At 67.1% G+C, this 18,419-nt stretch overlaps 3 protein-coding genes across 3 annotated transcripts; 1 reads left to right on the top strand and 2 right to left on the bottom strand.

Moving 5' to 3' along the window:
• Nucleotides 1-3,002: 3,002 nt before the first annotated feature.
• Nucleotides 3,003-3,506, top strand: EMIHUDRAFT_71779 (hypothetical protein; the record flags this gene model as incomplete). The annotated part of the gene is made up of 1 exon (XM_005785700.1): nt 3,003-3,506. A coding segment is annotated over one exon (504 nt), but the record flags the coding sequence as incomplete, so codon positions are not given.
• Nucleotides 3,507-6,253: 2,747 nt separating this feature from the next.
• On the bottom strand, nt 6,254-12,579 carry EMIHUDRAFT_111900 (hypothetical protein; the record flags this gene model as incomplete). Its single annotated transcript, XM_005785699.1, has 10 exons — nt 6,254-6,588; nt 6,806-6,923; nt 6,993-7,106; nt 7,400-7,477; nt 7,537-7,664; nt 7,956-8,077; nt 8,369-8,408; nt 11,413-11,524; nt 11,644-11,806; nt 12,017-12,579. The coding sequence occupies 10 exons, from the start codon at nt 12,577-12,579 to the stop codon at nt 6,254-6,256; spliced, it is 1,773 nt and encodes a 590-aa protein (XP_005785756.1).
• Nucleotides 12,580-13,216: 637 nt separating this feature from the next.
• EMIHUDRAFT_111899 (hypothetical protein) lies at nt 13,217-16,801 on the bottom strand (the record flags this gene model as incomplete). Its single annotated transcript, XM_005785698.1, has 3 exons — nt 13,217-14,047; nt 14,866-15,726; nt 16,532-16,801. The coding sequence occupies 3 exons, from the start codon at nt 16,799-16,801 to the stop codon at nt 13,217-13,219; spliced, it is 1,962 nt and encodes a 653-aa protein (XP_005785755.1).
• Between the last annotated feature and the right edge of the window lie 1,618 nt (nt 16,802-18,419).

Genomic DNA, 18,419 nt, shown 5'->3' with positions numbered 1-18,419 from the left:
GCTGCTGCTACTGCTAAGCGATTGGAGCTCCGGAGTGGCCTCGGGGCAGCAGATCAACAAGGCGGCACGCCCGTTGCGCCAGCTGGGCCTTAGACGCAGTGTGTTCTCCTTGCTGCTCGCAACCTCTACCGCACGCCTCCCTTCTGCGTCCGTCTCCGGCCTCGGCCGCTTTCGCCGCTCCCCACTGCTCGCAATCTTTGCCATCATGGTCCCCAGCACCAGCGCTTGGTCGCCTGCACCGCCGCCGCCCTCCGCGTCGCCCTCACCGCCGCCGCCCTCGCCGCCGCCGCCCTCGCCGCCGCCGCCCTCTGCGCCGAGCTGCACCGTATGTCCCGCAAACGAGACCGCATTTTCCGCTTGTGTTGGATTAGACGCCACCCAGTGCAACGCGACGGCGGATGAGTACTATCTGACCAAGCCGTCCGCCGATGCCACCGCTCGGGGACGCGGCGCCATACTGGCCGTCTTAGCCGTGAACGGTATCGACGTGCCCGAGTCGTGGCACGCAGACGCGGCTGGGAAGGCCCGGAAGCTGGTTGAGACGCCCCCGCCGGCGCTGATGTCATCGCCGCCGCCGCCACCGCCGTCGCTGGCGTGGCCGCCGCGCCCTTCACCGCAGAAGTGGTACAATCGTGCTGAGACTCAGAGCCCGGACCCGAGCCCGGACTGGAGCGACTACTCCACCATTGCCTACCGCGTCGACGGTGAGCCTGGCTCTTGCCCCGGTGGCATCACCGCGACAGGCTCGCCCTGCGTCTTCGCCGCCATTGGGGCGTCCCAGAGCCAGGCCGACGTCGATGAGTGCAACCGCCGTACGACTACGACTACGACGTCGACTACGCGGCGTCGGACTACGCGGTGGGGCTGCAAGGTTCGAAGCTGGTCATGAATGCACTCGCACAGTCCTGCAACATGTCGCTCTCGACTTTGCCAGCATCGCCCCCTGCAGCACCGTCCCCACGCCACCCCCACCCCCACCGTCACCGCTACCCTCACCGCCACCGCTGCCCTCACCGCCACCGCCGCCACCACCATCGCCGACACCGGCACCCCCACCGCCGCCGCCACCGCCGCCACCCTGGCCGCCTGGCCACAAGGAGCCGCCTTTGGCGCCACCTGCTCCACCATCGCCACCCCCGCCACCGCCACCCTCGCCATCTCCCCCGCCACCTACTCCCCCACTTCTCCCGCCGTCGCCACACCCTCCCGGCAAGGCGCCCCGACCCCCACCGTATCCGCCCGGCAAGGCGCCAAAGCCTCCTCCTTCACCGTCGCCGCCCCCGCCGGCGCCGCCCCCTCTGCCACAGTGGCCTCCGGGAGCCCCAGGGACGATCTGCGCCACCGAAGAGGAGCTTGAGGCTGCCGGCTACAATGTCAGCAACGGCTCCTACGTGCCGTGCATCGTCCCGCCTGACATCATCCACCCCATTGTCCCCGCCATCGTGGCTGCGCTCTGGCCGCTCTGGGCGGCACTACTCGCGCTGCCCGTCGGGATGTCGGCCTCCCTCTTCTTTGTGCGCAACATCAAGGTGCCCAAGACAGACATCGCGATCGACGCCTGCGACCTCCCGGATCCCTTCCCGGAGGTCAAGGAGCCGATCCAAGACCCGCTGCTGGAGCCGCCTGCGTACGTGAGCGAGCGCACGGAGGAGGCGCCGCTGGAGCCCGAGGAGCTCCTGCCAGAGCAGCCGAGCGTCTTCGAGGTCCCTCCCGACCATGGGCCGGTGGCGTCGGTCCCGCCGGCCGAGGCGTTCGACCCGCAGGAGCAGGCGGACCTCGTGAGCCACATCAACAACGTGCTGCGTGACGCGCCTGTTCTCGCTCGCGGGCCAATCAACCCCTTAGGCGACGCAGTGCTCCACAAGATTGCCGACGGCGAGCTGCTCGGCAGCCTCCTGGCACAGAATGCGCCCGACGCGATCGACCTCCGCGCGCTCAACGCGGCGCCGACGGGTGGCCCCGCCCTCGCACCCGAGCTCGCGCTCGAGAACCACACCTTGCTTGTGAATGCCGCGGCGTCGGTCGGGGCAGCCGTGCCGCAGATCCACGAGACGCAGCTGCTCTTCGCGCCCGACAACAAGCAAGTAGCGCTGCAGCAGGCGTACAACATCATCAAGAATGGGCTGCTCTCCAAGATCAATGCGGCGACGGTACCCTTCCTGGCGCAGCTGCTCGAGGACGGCGAAAAGCCGGGACAAGTGCCGCCGGAGGCGCTGCTCTCGCGCTGGGTCAACAAGCACGTCGACGACTACCTCATGCAGCACCCGCAGGATCGGCGGCGGCTGCCAACCGAACACGTCGTCAGCGAGGCGCTCGACGGGGACATTACGACGCAGCTCGCGATGGCGCTGCACCAGGCGGCCAAGGAGCCTCTGCTCTCCGTCAGTAACACCATCCTCCCCACCGTCCCCATCGTGCCCAATGCCACCGGGAGTCCCAGCTCTGGCGCATGGGCGACCTCGGGCGCGACGACACGCGACCCGGCGATGACAGCCTCCGCAAGCGTTCCGTCGACCGTGTTGATGCCGCAGTCGGCCGCCGCAGGCGGAGGCGGCGGGCCGCCGCCTGGAGCTGCGCCTGGTAGCACCTCGCTTTCGATGCCGATACAGCAGACCATACTGCCGACGACAGTCCAGATGCCTCTTGCTGCCGCAAACGCCGGCGAGGGGCTGCCAGAGTTATTTTGGCGCGCAAGCCCCGACGCTCGCGCAAAGCAGGTCATCGACCACGCCATCGCGGCGGCGGGTCCAAAGATCTTTGCGGTCGCTCCCAGCGACCTCACTGAGCCGCGGCCTCGAATGCAGCAGTGCTTCGTCGCTTCGGTGGTAAACGCGCTCGGCGCGGGAGGTGGCGAGGAGGGCGAGCTCGACACGTACGAGGAGGAGACCAACGACTCGGCCGAGGCGCGCGTCTTCAAGAACTGGGCGGCGTCGCTCGGCCTCAAGCTCAACATGAAGGACCTCTTCTCCGACTCGTGCTCCGGCATCGTGCTGCTCAAGGTGATGGAGCGGCTGCAACCGGGCTCCGTCGACTGGGATCGCGTCAAGGGCACGCCCAAGAACAAGTACGAGAAGGTGGCCAACTGCAACTACGCCGTCAAGATGGCCAAAGAGCTCGGGCTGAAGCTCACGGGCATATCGGGGCAGGACATCGCCGAGGGCAACGAGAAGCTGCTGCTCGCCGTCTGGTGGCAGCTTATGCGTAAGGACTTTATGCAGTTCCTCGACGAGCTCGACATGGACCAAGCGCACGTGCTCACGTGGGCCAACGCGCAGGTTGCGCGCAGAGGCACCGACATCCAGCTGTCTCGCTTTGGCGACCCGGCCATCAAGAGCGGCGTCTTTCTATTGCAACTCATGAAGGCGGTCGCGCCAAAGGCAATCAAGGAGGACGACATCAAGCCGGGCCGCTCGGAGCTCGACCGGCAGCTGAACGCGAAGCTGGCCATCTCCACCTCGCACAAGATGGGCGCCCGCGTCTTCTGCGGCTGGCAGGACATCCTCGAGGCGCGGCCCAAGCTAATGCTGTCGATGGTGGCGGCCATCATGAGCGTCTACCTCAAGACCAACAACTTCACCAAGGACGACGTGCTGCGCGACCTCCGCCGCGGCTCCGTGGCGCTGCAGTCGATGCGCGCGTCGCAGCGCGGCTCCGGTGACTCCCTGCGGCCGGCGGACGCACAGCCGGGCACGAAGCTCGCGATGGCGTGGGCGAAGCCGCACGTTGCCGGCGCCTCTCAGGACGTGGCGGCCAAGATGGCCTCCAGCTGGGCAAAGCCTCACAAGCTCATCGAGGCTATGAAGGACAACCTCGACGCCGACGGGCGAGCGACCCACAGCCCTCGCTCTCCCACTCTCCGAGGCCCCACCGCCGCCCCTGCCCTCACTCAGGCTGGAGGATCCCGGCAAGAGCAAGGCGCAGCAGATCAGAGACCGCGCGCGCGCCTCCGGAGTGCAGTCTGGCCGCATCTCCCAGGAGAGCCGCGGCTCGCAGCAGCGCTACTCCCTCGATCAGCCCAGCGGCCGAGGTAGCATGGAGAGCGCCGGCTCGCGCTCGTCCGTCCCGACCGTGCCGATCGGCGCGGCGGCGGCCGCCGCCGCTTTCGCCCAGAAGGTCGCCCGCGCAAAGGCTCTGGCGGCATCCGCGCCCGAGTCGTCCGTTCCCGGCACCGCCCGCGTCTCCATCCCCCTCGACCAAGTGATGGCGAAGGGGTTTGCGCCGCCGCCGCCCGGCCCGCCGCCCGGCCCGCCGCCGCCCCCCGCTCCAGACGGCGGGGCGCCAGAGAAGCCGGACGACGAGGGGGCGCCCAAACCTCCTGAGCGGGACGAGTCGGAGATGGGGATATGAATGACGTACACACATAATAGGCTTTTGTCGCGGGACTCGTCCCCACGTAGCCGTAGTGCATACACAACGGGCATGAACCTTCTAACTGTTCGTAATTTGTAAAATTCTAACTGTTCGCATCTCTGTGTTAAATATACGTCTAATACCAACGTATACATCAATTCTGGCTAGTGCCATTTCACTCTGACACGCTAATCTTGAAAACGTCTCCAACGGAGCTCCGTGTTGCTTCCAGCGCCCTCCCCCGCGCTCCCCCTGCGGCCATGGCCGATGCTCCTAGGAAGAGAGGTCATCTGGCTACCGCGAGAGCGACCCAACTCGTCGACAAGATCGTCCGATGATGGTGCCGCAAAGTCAGCCTTCGGAGGCTATCCGGTGGGGTCGAGCCGGCAGTAGCCGTGACATGTGGTTCCACCACCCCTCGTAGGCTTTGCCTCTGACCGCCACCGTTCCCAGGCTGCCTAATGGGATGGAAAGGAAGGCTCGGCGAGCGTATAGAAGCGTGCTCGACCTCGTCGTGGCAGCCTGCACGGCAGCGCTGGCAGGCGCGATGAGCGTCGTGCCACCTGACCCGAGACGGGTCGCAGGCGTCGTACCGAGCGCGTCGAGACCGTGTCCTCATGATCAGGCTGATGTGCTCTGCAGACTGCACGGGGAGTCACGTCGGCGTCAAAGGAGCGACGTGCGACCTGTCAGAGCTTGATCTCCGGTCTCAGCGGCGTCGAGTCTCGTCTCCGGCGCGCGACAAAGGTACATCCCCAGGACGCGCAGAGGCAGCTGCGATCTAGCCGAGTGGACGGTAACACACCGCGCCACCTGCTGTGTGTTACCGTCCACTCGGCGGGGTCGCAGCTGCCTCTGGAAGGCACCGAGAGCGCGAGAGGTACCTTTTTGCGCAAATGCGAAATGGTCAAATCAAGGTTTTGTAACGCGAGTCTCCTGTGCCACAGTCGGAAATGGCACTAGCCTCTGTGTACTGTGATCTGTGTGGCGTGTGTGGTACTAAAGCTGTGTAGCAGCGGCGGCATTCACACATGACACAAACACACAAAACACACAGTTACGCACACAACACTCTGTACTGTAGCCTGCGGAAGCGGTCCTCGCCCCGCCACCCATCCGTTTGCGAATGGTCAGACCCGCACCGCCGCAGCGGCTGGACTTGGCGGTGCGGCTTTGCCCGGCCCAGGGGCGTCGTCCTCCTTGGCCGGCGTGAGCTCGGTGTTGACGGTGTCGTTTGCGCCGCACGGCGATGCGGCATAGCGCGGTTTGATGTGGAGCAGCGACATGGCGGCGAGCAGCACCCACGCGATCCCGAGCACGTCCGAGGCGACGGCGACGACGATCAAGTAGCGGTCCGCCCCGGCGGCGGCCATGAAGGCGAAGGGGGCCAGCTTGAGGACCAGAGCGACCGCGACGGAGACCATCATGACGCGGGTGCAGCGGCGAGCCCCGACCACCGCGTCCGCCAGCTTCCGTAGATCGTTCGTCATCAGCACCACGCCCGCCGCCTCGGCAGCCATGGCGGTGCCCTGCACGCCCATCGCGATGCCGACGTCCGCCGCCGCCAGCGCGGGCCCGTCGTTGACTCCGTCGCCGACCATCGCCACCGGGCCCGCCTTTGCCCACTCGCGGATCGCGAGCAGCTTCTCGCTCGGCGCCACGCCGGCGCGGGGCGGCGCGCGGATGCCGACGGCGGCGCAGACGGCGCGCGCGACGGGCTCCGCGTCGCCCGTCAGCATGGCGGGCGTGATGCCCAGCTCGTGCAGCGCGCGCACCGCCTTGGCCGAGTCGGAGCGCACGCGGTCCGACAGGAGACACGCCGCCGCAACCTCGCCGTCGATCAGGACCCACAGCACCGTGTTGCCGGCGCCGCGCCATGACGCCGCCTGCCGCGAGTCGAGCGTCAGCGGCTGGCCGACGCCGCCGTGGCTGTGATCGTGCCCGCAGCCGCCGCCGCCGCAGCTGTGGCTGTGATCGTGCCCGCAACCGCCGTGGCCCGCGTGGCCACACTCGCCAGCGTCATCGTGGCCATGCGGGTGCTCGCAGCCGCCGGCGCTGTCGTGGCCATGCGGGTGCTCGCAGCCGCCGGCGCTGTCGTGGCCATGCGGGTGCTCGCAGCCGCCGGCGCTGTCGTGGCCATGCGGGTGCTCGCAGCCGCCGGCGCTGTCGTGGCCATGCGGGTGCTCGCACCCGCCGGCGCTGTCGTGTCCGCCATCGTGCCCGTGCGGGTGGGGGCAGCTGCCAGCGGCATCGTAGCTGTGGGGGTGCCCACACTCGCCGGCGCTGTCGTGCCCGTGCGGATGGGGGCAGCTGCCGCCGCCGTGCCCTTGCGGGTGCTCGCAACCGCTCGCAGCGTCATGTCCGTGAGTGTGGCTGCTGCGCTCGGGCGCCGTCTCCGCCGCTCCGCCGCCGCTCACGTGGCCATGCGCGTGCGCGTGCAGCGGGCTCGCCTCACCTCCGCCCGCCGCGCCTCCGCCCGCCTCGATCCCGCTGGCCGCCGGGGCGGCTCGTCTGGCGGTGGCGGCGGAGGTCGCGAGCACGCGCCGCGCCAGCACCTCGGACCCGACGTGGACCTGCTCTCGCAACCTGAGGCGTGAAGAGACGCCGCTTGCATTCGCACACCCTCGCCGGCCGGCGCGGACCTGCACGCCGCCCACGCTGCCGCTCACCCCCTCGCCCTCGATGGTTGCGAACCCCTCCACCGCCTCTGGCTCGGCGCCGAGCGACTGCGCGAAGTCGAGGAAAGCGGCGGCAACCTGACGCCGTGCAGCAGTCCGCGAACAGGTCAGTCCGCTCACCCCCCCCAAAACTCTTTGGACCCCCCCCCCCCCCCCAAACCCCTTCACCCCCCTCCTCCCCCGCTCGAAACGGCCGAGCAGCCACGCTCGGGTGCGACCGGGTGCACGAGCGTCCCACCTCTCCGCCGACGCTGCTGCATCTCGGCCACTCTCGGCCCCTCTCGGCCCCTCTCGGCCCCTCTCGGCCCCTCTCGGCCCCTCTCGGCCCCTCTCGGCCCCTCTCGGCCACTCTCGGCCCCGGCGCATCTGACCGGGTGCGACGAGAGGCTCTCCACCGAAGCTGCAAGCTTCACCACCCGCTCCGTCGAGCCGGCCGCCTCGCCGACCACCTGTCCACAGACATGCAGCCGTGAAGAGACGCCGTCGGCAGCTTGTCCTCGCGCCACACCGCCTCGCTCCACTCCACCATTCGGTGGAAGCGGAAGCGCCCCTCGGTCAGCGTGCCCGTCTTGTCCATCGCGAGCGTGCGGACGGCGGCGAGCAGCTCGAGCTGGCGCGAGGACTTGACGAGCACGCCTATGTCGCACGCACACCACGCCGTGAGGCGCCGCTCCAAGCTGCGCCGCGCACAAGGTCACCGCTCTCTCGCCCCAGCGGGCGAGCGACGAGACGCCGCAGGCGTATGTGATTGGCATGGCGACGACGAGGGCGCAGGGGCACGCCACCACCACCATTGCGAGCGCGCGGTGCAGCCAGGTCGCGCACGCGCCGGGCTCGCCTGGGCGGGGCCAGGGGAGGGGACATGCCGAGACGGCTCAGAGACCGCCTCCGTAGACACGCAGAGTGGGCATAGCTTGACATGCCCACCGACGTGCGTGTGGTTGGCGGTCCCGACCAAGTCCCCGCCGCCGTCGCCGCCGCTCCACTCGCACCACGCCATCGGCACAATCGCGACGAGCGCGGCGGCGGAGACGAGGAGGACGAGGTACCTTGGGGAGGGGGGGGAGGGGGCGGGGGGGCGGGGGGCGGGGGGGGGCAGTGCAGTGCAGCGTTCACTACTGGTGACTGGTGAGACTTCTGCTCGCGTGCTTGCCAGAGTACCTTAGGTACAGGCGGGGCGGGCGGCGGCGGCGAGGGTGGGCGGCGGCGGAGGCAGCGCAACGTTGGCGGGTGCGAGGGCGGCGGCGGCGAGGGCGGAAGCGAGAGCGGCGGGGGGCGAGGGCGGGGATGAGGGGCGGACTGCGGCGTCAGGCATCGCCGTCTCTCCAGGGGCGGGGCACCATTTGGCAAACGCCTCGAGCAGCTGCTCCCGCCTCCCGCCTGTTCGCAGCTCGAAACGTGAGCCGACCCTGGCAGCGCGCGACCCCGGGCAGCCGCCGCCGCTTCTCGCCCGCGCTCTGCGCATCCGAGACGAGCGCGGTGAGCTGCGCCGCCGCAGAATCGGCGGGAAGCGCCTCGACGCGCACCTGTTCACAGCGGAGGAGCGTGAAGAGCCGCCGCACACGGCGGCGCCTCCCGCCCGCCTCGCCCGCCGCGCCGTCAGCACGCCCGTCTGGTTGGTTGTCCCTGCAGTCACGACGTCGCCGGGTCCCTTTCGGACGGGCGCAGCCTCGCCGGTGATGACCGCCTGAGAGGAGGAGGGAGCGAGACTCTCTAGAAGACGCAGAGCACACCCGCGACAGGCGCCAGGGCTGCTGCGCGGTACGGGCATGGGGCCAAGGGCTTGGGGTGCTAGCAAGGGATGCCTGCCTCGCCGGCGGAGGAGCCACTGGTAGCTCACTAGTAGCTAGCTAGGAGTCGAGTAGCAGTGAGCTGACTGCCTCGTCGACAGAGGAGCTACTGGTAGCTCACTAGTAGCTAGCTAGGAGTCGAGTAGCAGTGAGCTGACGGCCTCGCCGGCGGAGGAGCTACTGGTAGCTCACTAGTAGCTAGCTAGGAGTCGAGTAGCAGTGAGCTGACGGCCTCGCCGGCGGAGGAGCTACTGGTAGCTCACTAGTAGCTAGCTAGGAGTCGAGTAGCAGTGAGCTGACGGCCTCGCCGGCGGAGGAGCTACTGGTAGCTCACTGGTAACTAGCTAGGAGTCGAGTAGCAGTGAGCTGACGGCCTCGCCGGCGGAGGAGCTACTGGTAGCTCACTAGTAGCTAGCTAGGAGTCGAGTAGCAGTGAGCTGACGGCCTCGCCGGCGGAGGAGCTACTGGTAGCTCACTAGTAGCTAGCTAGGAGTCGAGTAGCAGTGAGCTGACGGCCTCGCCGGCGGAGGAGCTGCTGGTAGCTCACTAGTAGCTAGCTAGGAGTCGAGTAGCAGTGAGCTGACGGCCTCGCCGGCGGAGGAGCCACTGGTAGCTCACTAGTAGCTAGCTAGGAGTCGAGTAGCAGTGAGCTGACGGCCTCGCCGGCGGAGGAGCTGCTGGTAGCTCACTAGTAGCTAGCTAGGAGTCGAGTAGCAGTGAGCTGACGGCCTCGCCGGCGGAGGAGCCACTGGTAGCTCACTAGTAGCTAGCTAGGAGTCGAGTAGCAGTGAGCTGACGGCCTCGCCGGCGGAGGAGCCACTGGTAGCTCACTAGTAGCTAGCTAGGAGTCGAGTAGCAGTGAGCTGACGGCCTCGCCGGCGGAGGAGCCACTGGTAGCTCACTAGTAGCTAGCTAGGAGTCGAGTAGCAGTGAGCTGACGGCCTCGCCGGCGGAGGAGCTACTGGTAGCTCACTGGTAACTAGCTAGGAGTCGAGTAGCAGTGAGCTGACGGCCTCGCCGGCGGAGGAGCCACTGGTAGCTCACTAGTAGCTAGCTAGGAGTCGAGTAGCAGTGAGCTGACGGCCTCGCCGGCGGAGGAGCTACTGGTAGCTCACTAGTAGCTAGCTAGGAGTCGAGTAGCAGTGAGCTGACGGCCTCGCCGGCGGAGGAGCTACTGGTAGCTCACTAGTAGCTAGCTAGGAGTCGAGTAGCAGTGAGCTGACGGCCTCGCCGGCGGAGGAGCTACTGGTAGCTCACTAGTAGCTAGCTAGGAGTCGAGTAGCAGTGAGCTGACGGCCTCGCCGGCGGAGGAGCTACTGGTAGCTCACTAGTAGCTAGCTAGGAGTCGAGTAGCAGTGAGCTGACGGCCTCGCCGGCGGAGGAGCTACTGGTAGCTCACTAGTAGCTAGCTAGGAGTCGAGTAGCAGTGAGCTGACGGCCTCGCCGGCGGAGGAGCTACTGGTAGCTCACTAGTAGCTAGCTAGGAGTCGAGTAGCAGTGAGCTGACGGCCTCGCCGGCGGAGGAGCTACTGGTAGCTCACTAGTAGCTAGCTAGGAGTCGAGTAGCAGTGAGCTGACGGCCTCGCCGGCGGAGGAGCTGCTGGTAGCTCACTAGTAGCTAGCTAGGAGTCGAGTAGCAGTGAGCTGACGGCCTCGCCGGCGGAGGAGCTACTGGTAGCTCACTAGTAGCTAGCTAGGAGTCGAGTAGCAGTGAGCTGACGGCCTCGCCGGCGGAGGAGCCACTGGTAGCTCACTAGTAGCTAGCTAGGAGTCGAGTAGCAGTGAGCTGACGGCCTCGCCGGCGGAGGAGCCACTGGTAGCTCACTAGTAGCTAGCTAGGAGTCGAGTAGCAGTGAGCTGACGGCCTCGCCGGCGGAGGAGCTACTGGTAGCTCACTAGTAGCTAGCTAGGAGTCGAGTAGCAGTGAGCTGACGGCCTCGCCGGCGGAGGAGCTACTGGTAGCTCACTAGTAGCTAGCTAGGAGTCGAGTAGCAGTGAGCTGACGGCCTCGCCGGCGGAGGAGCTACTGGTAGCTCACTAGTAGCTAGCTAGGAGTCGAGTAGCAGTGAGCTGACGGCCTCGCCGGCGGAGGAGCCACTGGTAGCTCACTAGTAGCTAGCTAGGAGTCGAGTAGCAGTGAGCTGACGGCCTCGCCGGCGGAGGAGCCACTGGTAGCTCACTAGTAGCTAGCTAGGAGTCGAGTAGCAGTGAGCTGACGGCCTCGCCGGCGGAGGAGCTACTGGTAGCTCACTAGTAGCTAGCTAGGAGTCGAGTAGCAGTGAGCTGACGGCCTCGCCGGCGGAGGAGCTACTGGTAGCTCACTAGTAGCTAGCTAGGAGTCGAGTAGCAGTGAGCTGACGGCCTCGTCGACGGAGGAGCCACTGGTAGCTCACTAGTAGCTAGCTAGGAGTCGAGTAGCAGTGAGCTGACGGCCTCGCCGGCGGAGGAGCTACTGGTAGCTCACTAGTAGCTAGCTAGGAGTCGAGTAGCAGTGAGCTGACGGCCTCGTCGACGGAGGAGAGGCCGGACAGCACGACGCCGTCCACAGGCACTCGGCCGCCAGGCCGCAGCAGCAGCTCCTCCCCGAGCGCCACCTACCTCACACGCCGCGCGTGTGAGGAGGCGGGCGCACGCCAGCCGCGTCTCCTCTCGCACCACGGCGGCCACCGCGTCGATCGGCTTGTCGGGGCCGCCCGGCACGGAGACCTGCCGCGCGCGTGCGGGCGTGCGAGGGCGAGAGGGGCCAAGGGGGGCGCGGTATTTGCGCGTGCGTCGTCTCGAGCGCGGGTCGGAGGGGAGGAGGCGTGCGTCTTCCGCAGCTAGACTGCGGCAGCCTCGGCCGGAAGCAGGCCGCCGAGGGCGCCCGCCTGGCGAGCCGTGTGGTGCACGCACCACTTCTGGACCGCCTCGGAGAGGACAAAGAAGAAGACGATCGCCGCTCCCTCCCACAGCTGCCGCAGCCCGAGCGCGCCCGCCACCGCAACGAGCCTGGTGCATGAGCGCCACGGGCGTGAAGAACGCCCGCGGCTGAACTGAGGAGCCAGAGCACATGCCGCGCAGGAGCTGAGGGCGGGAACAGAGACTCCTCCACCGCTCGCTCGCGCGCGACTGAGTACAGCCGAATGCCTCTCTTCGAGTGCTAGTCGGGAGACGCGGATCCGCCGTCCGCATCTAGAGGCCGCGGGCATGAGCGCAAACATGTTGAGCCGCCCCTCGTACACGAGCGAGGCGGCGGCGCGGGCGAGCAGGAGCGGCGCGCCCAGCGCGGCGCACGCGAGCGCAAAGTACGAGAACGGGTCCTCGTACCACGGGCCCGCCTCGCCTCCCCGCGCGACGCGACCCCACGTCCCGAACGACACCGCAAACAGCAGTGTGCAGCCGGCCAGCAGCAAGCCGAGGCCAGTCGGGCGCCCCCGGCGCAGCAGGGTGCCGCCGCCGCCGCCGTCGGTGAGGATATGCGCGTCGAGGAGCGCCCAGTTGAGCGTTCGCACCAGCCGCTCGGGGAGCCCCTCGTTTGGCTCGTGCGTGACCGCCACCTGGCGCAGCATCAGGTTGACGCGCACCGACTGCACGCCCGGAAGAATGCCGAGCTTCTTCTGGACGAGGGAGACCTCGGACTGGCAGCACATGCCGTACACCTCGAGGACGGTCACCTTGAGCGCCGGCTCGCCTCCGCTGGGCAGGTGGCCCACGCTCGAGGTGCGAGTGAGCGCGAGCAGCTTCGCCTTGTCGCCTCTCTTGGCGCCGATGATGCGAGACATAACACACACATGCGATGGCGGGCTGTGGTGGGTTGTGTTGTGTGTGGGTTGTGAATCGCCGGCTAAAAGTAAAAATTTGCATCATTAACCAGTGCCAACAAGGGCGCGCGTAACTTCAAATTCGAAAGTCTGCAACGAGCGTGCAACAAAGTGTGCGGATTCCATGCTCGCACCCTGGTGTATTTCTTTTGTTTTTGTTTCACCCGGTGTGAGTGTTAGAGTTGTTTTGTGTTTGTGAGTTGTTTGGTATTGTATTGCTAAAAATCTCACGACTTTCCCGGCTACGGTTCCGACTCCGGCTACGGCTGGTAGTTGACAAGCTGCCGAGCCCAAGTCTTGGGGCAAGTCTTGGCGCAAGTCACTGCATCCGAGGTGTCGTCCTGAGGACTGTGTCCGTTGTGTGTGATTTGACAAGCGCCAGGTCGCATAACCGCGAGACAGATAAAGAGATAGTGACGCGGTGGGCGTCGCGGCGCGCGCGCGCGCACGCCGAGTGCACCCCAGGTCGGCCCGCTCCCCCACCGCGTGTGGTGAGTACACATGTCACATGTGTACGTGCATGGGCAATACAAAAAGGGAACTCGTGAGGTACAAAGATCGATGTCCCCCCGGCCCCCCGGCGACAGGTGCCTCGCTCTCACGGCTCATGCCTTGGGAGATCCCCGCCCATCCTATGCAATGCTTCCGCAGCTCTGGCCTGCAGCGCAGCTAGCCCGCCCAACGCCGCCCCTCCATCGCCCGAGCCGACCGCCACCACCTCGCCCTCGCCCTCGTCCGAGTCGAGCGCCTCGCTGCCGGCCGCAGCCGACCCCTGGGCAGGAGCCTGCCCGACCGCCCGCGCGTACGCCACCGCCGCCTCCACCGCCGTGTCGAAGGTGCCGAGGGAGACAGCCTTTCCGTCCCGCCTGTCCTGCGCCTTGAAGCGCGAGCCGTGCTTGACCACGCCGGTGTAGCCGGTGGTGTTGTTGCTGCGGCTGGAGACGTGCAAGCGCAAGCCCTCCGCCTCAGCCACGAGCGGTGCCCGCCGTGGCGGCGCTGTAGGCACAGGCCCCACCTGGACTGCTGAGGAAGGCCCGCCGGAGGACGACTGCAGCTTCGCCTTGGCGACCGCCACCGCCGCCTTCACCGCGGTGGGGAAGACGCCGAGGTACGTCAGCCGCATGCGATGCCCGTCGTGCAAGCTCACCATCGCGACAAACTTGAGTCTGCCGCAATCCTCGCGGCGGAAGACACCCAAGTAGCCCGTGGAGCCTGTTGAGGACAGGTGCAGCCGGTAGCCCTCGGACTCCGTCACCAGCCCAACCGCCGCCTCACCCTCCTCCCCGCCCTCCGCCTCCGCCCCAGCCATCATGCCCTCCTGCCCCACGACGCTGGCGGCTGACCCATGGCCCGCCTGCGACTCCGCCGGCGCCACCACCGGCGCCGAGAGCCAGTCGCGCAGCTGGCCTTGCGCACGTTCGAGCTCCGCCTAATTCGGTCCGACCTCGCCGATCTCGGCCGCGGTTTCGTTCGCCCTGCGCCTCCAGCCGGGTGATCTCGGGCAAACTCGGAGAATCTCAGGCCATCTCGGGCCATCTCAGCTAGTCTCGCACTTCCAATCGGTCGCCCTCGCGCGTCGCCTCCGTCGAGCCACTCCGATGCCCATCCCTCTGCTGCCCGCCACCCTGCTGCCCACCGCGCCGCTCCCCGCCGCTAGCCGCGGGGAGGGACGCCTCCGCTCCCGCCTCCTCCGCCTCCACCAACTCCACAGACTCAACCTCAACCTCCATCTCGTCGTCGCTCGAGTCGGCCGGGCGGCTTTGCAGTTGAAAGCCCTCGGCCGCCGTCACCGGAACGATCGTCTGCGAGGAAGCCAAACCCTGTTCTCGAGGCTCGCCTGCCGCGCCTGCCGCGCCTGCCGCGCCAGCCGCCGGCTCCGCAGCTGGAACCGTGACTACTGGCTCCACCGCCGCTCGCTCCGCCGCCTCGACCGCCCGCGCGTATGCCACCGCCGCCTCCACAGCCTAATGTGTGCCAGGAAACAGTAATGCCGACCGATGCGCAAGTCGGCTGTCTTGCCACTCGCGGCCGTGAGGCCGTGTCGAAATAGCCAACGAAAATGCGTCGCCCGCCAATGGTACCGGATGCTTCGAAGCGACCAGGTCCTCGCTCAACGACACCGCGGTAGCCGCTCCGGTTCCTGCTGTTGTCGGCCAAGTGCAGCCGCAACCCCTGCGCCTCCTCTAGCACGGGCGCCCTAGCTGCTGCTGTGGGCGCCGGCCTCGCTGCGCCTGGCGCCGCCGCCACCGCCACCGCCTCCACCACCTCCACCGCCTCTACCGCGCCGCCCTCCTCCTCCTCGTCGTCAACCGCGACCATCACCGCCACATCCACCTCCACCGCCTCCTCCGCTGCCGCCTCCGGCTGCAGCTGCAAACCCTCCGCCTCCACCACCGGCGCCGGTGCCTCGCCCTCTTCCTCTTCCTCCTCGCCCTCCTCTGGCTGCCGCGCCACCGCCGCCTCGTAGGCCACCGCCGCCTCCACTGCTGCGCGTAGGCGACCGTGCCGCGCGTACGCCACCGCCGCCTCCACCGCCGTGCCGAAGACGCCGAGGTAGACCTGCCTTCCGTTCACAACGCGCCTTGCCTGAAAACGGCCCCTCTCCAAGCTCACGCCCGTGTAGCCCGTGGCGTTGCTGCTGGACATGTGCAGTTGAAAGCCCTCGGCCGCCGTCACCGCAGCCACTGGCGGAGGCTGGTACTCGCCGACCGCCCGCGCGTACGCCACCGCCGCCTCCACCGCCGAGCCAAAGGTGCCGAGGTAGGCATTCCTTCCGTCCACCCAGTGCTGCGCCTGGAAGCGGCCAGAGTCTTCGTACACACCTCTATAGCCAGTGCTGTTGCTGCTCGAGAGGTGCAGACGCAAGCCCTCCGCCTCCGTCGCGACCGCTGCCGTCCGCCCCGGCTCGGACGCCGCGAGCGCTTCAGTGCGCGGTGCCAGCGGCGGAACGATCGTCTGCGAGGAAGCCAAACCCTGTTCTCGAGGCTCGCCTGCCGCGCCTGCCGCGCCAGCCGCCGGCTCCGCAGCTGGAACCGTGACTACTGGCTCCACCGCCGCTCGCTCCGCCGCCTCGACCGCCCGCGCGTATGCCACCGCCGCCTCCACAGCCTAATGTGTGCCAGGAAACAGTAATGCCGACCGATGCGCAAGTCGGCTGTCTTGCCACTCGCGGCCGTGAGGCCGTGTCGAAATAGCCAACGAAAATGCGTCGCCCGCCAATAGTACCGGATGCTTCGAAGCGACCAGGTCCTCGCTCAACGACACCGCGGTAGCCGCTCCGGTTCCTGCTGTTGTCGGCCAAGTGCAGCCGCAACCCCTGCGCCTCCTCTAGCACGGGCGCCCTAGCTGCTGCTGTGGGCGCCGGCCTCGCTGCGCCTGGCGCCGCCGCCACCGCCACCGCCTGGTCCCGAGCCTGGGCCCCCGCATGCTCGCGCGTCGGCATCGCCGCCTCCACTGTGGTGCCGAAAATTCCGTCCACCTTGCGCTGCGCCTTCAAGCTGCCGGGGGTTTTCTTGTGGCGGGGCTTTTGCCTACTGCTCGCACGGCTGCTGCTGCTGCTGCTGCTGGATTGCCGCGGAGGCGGAGCAGCTGGGGTCGCCTCCTTGCGCCGCTTGGCCTCTTCCTGTTCCTCTCCCGCCGCCTGCCTCGCTAGCCACGCTCCCGCCTCACTCCCTGCCAACCTTTGCAGCGCCTCATCCATGCCCTTTCTGGGCCTCTTGCCCCACCTCTTCCTCGGCTCTTTCCCCTCGCGAATGCGCCGCACGGCGTGTTCCGCCTGTCTGACGTACAAGTGTGGCCTGCACCTCGCCCGTTGGTTTTTCATCAGAATGTGTCTGAACTGCTCCGCCGCGTCCCGATGCCCCTTGTTGCCTTGTTGCTCGGCGAGACGCTGCGCGTACCGATCCATGCACACTATCGCGCGGCGGCGGTGCTTCTCGTCCAGGTTCTGCAGAACTCCCGCCAGCGCCCCCCCCGCCGTGGGTGCGCTCGCCAACTCGGTCAGCAGCTCTAGCGCCGCACGGGTCACCCGCACTCCCGGTCGCACCTTGTCCGTCGCGGCGGTGATCGCCTCAGCCAGCTCATGATCCATCTTGAAGTGCCTTGGGTCCGCAGTCCGCGCCTCCTGCACAAACCTCTGAAGCTCCTCGGTGGTCCACACTGCGTCCGCTGTAGACGGCTGCATGGGGTCGGCTGCAGGAGAGGCGGTGGCGGCGGCGGTGGTGGCGCCAGCCCACTGCGCACGGTTCTGCTCCGTATCTGGGTCGTAACGGGGAACGGCATGTCGCTGCCGCTTCGGCCGGCCTTCTTCCGTCATCGACTGGGCACCTCTGTTTTGGAGGTGGCGGGCCGCGGAGAGACGGTTGAACGCGGCGGAGTCACACTGATCTCCCCGGAAGGCAGGGCAAATCCCTCGCCTGCCAGGTGGCGTTTATTTGGCATTTTTTTTACAGTGGTGCAAGAAAAGGAAAAAAAGAACTGCGCCGCAGGCGCCGGCCGGAGGCCGGGAAGAGATGGGAAGGGGAAAGGAAGGAACAGGGAGGAAGAAGGAAGGTCTAGATAACCAGTCGGAGCCCCGCGGCGGCGAGATGCGCGGTTGCGCGCTCCGGGTCGCTTGCGATGGATTACCAGCTCACCACCTCGCCTTCTCTGTCGCTCTCCTGGCCTAGCCCATCAGTAGCAACCCTGAGCTGTCCCAGACCGCACTTATCTCGGGTCTTCAAGCTCGCACCGGCTCGTGATGCTCCGGTGTAGGGCTCGAGAGCACTCCCGGTGACCCCGTGCCGAGCGATTGCGAGGGCTTTCGGGAGGTCAATATCGGCGCCACCGACCGTGAAATGTCCCGACCCACAGCCCTCATGCACCAGACGCATGGATGCAGCAATACTATGTAGGCCTTCTCTCCCAGGGTTTTGAGCAATAGCCGCCAAAGGTGCTTTTTAGCAGTTCATCGCGAGCAAGCCCTGGTCTGACAGCCTGACAGCAAACCCCGGACAGCGCCTGACAGTGCCCGACAGCCTGACAGCGCTGACAGCACTTTCTCTGACAGTCTGACAGCACGTATCTGACAGCCTGACAGCAGAGTCTGACAGGCGAGGTGACCCGTCGCTGTCAGGCCCTAACGTGACAGCCTGACAGCTGCCTGACAGCCCGACAGCACACAGTGGCCTGACAGCAGCGCCGACAGCCCGACAGCAGCACAGACCGTACACAGACCCCGTAGAGCCTCTTTCTTGTGCCCCATGAGGTAAAACAAAATTACATGCAAAGACATGTACATGTGCATGTGAGTGTGGACCATGTAGTCATGGGATGGTCATGGGTCTCTCTCTCAACCCTCCCGCCCCACCTCTGCGGCGGACCTCTCTCTCTAGCACCGGCGGCTGTATGCTACTACAAATAAAGCTACCAGCTAGCCTTCTTGGGCCCTACAGTCATATATGCCTATACGGCGTCTGGGTGGGGGTGGCCGCCGCCGTCTGTGCTGCCGCCTGCGCTTGCGCCTGCGCCGCCATCTGCGCTCCCCAGGCGGCCGCCGCCGCCGGCGTGATGGTGGGACCGGAGGCAGAGTAGAGACTAGAGTATGTGTAGCAGAGTCCTGCTGGTCTCCTCTTGATAGTGTCATAAGTGTGGCTGGTGTGTGTCAGAGGTCAGAGGCTGACAGCGCCCCGGACAGCACCACCTGACAGCACCTGACAGCAACAGCCCAACGTCTGACAGCAGCAGCAGCCTGACAGCTCTGACAGCTCCGACAGCGTCTGACAGCAACACCCGACAGCTCCGACAGCACCCGACAGCTACAG

Source organism: Emiliania huxleyi (genome assembly GCF_000372725.1).
Source record: "Emiliania huxleyi CCMP1516 chromosome Unknown EMIHUscaffold_159, whole genome shotgun sequence".
In the NCBI taxonomy this organism is placed as follows: Eukaryota; Haptophyta; order Isochrysidales; family Noelaerhabdaceae; genus Emiliania; species Emiliania huxleyi.
Note: the sequence above shows the minus strand (reverse complement) of the source record. Positions and strands in the feature narration are given on the sequence as shown.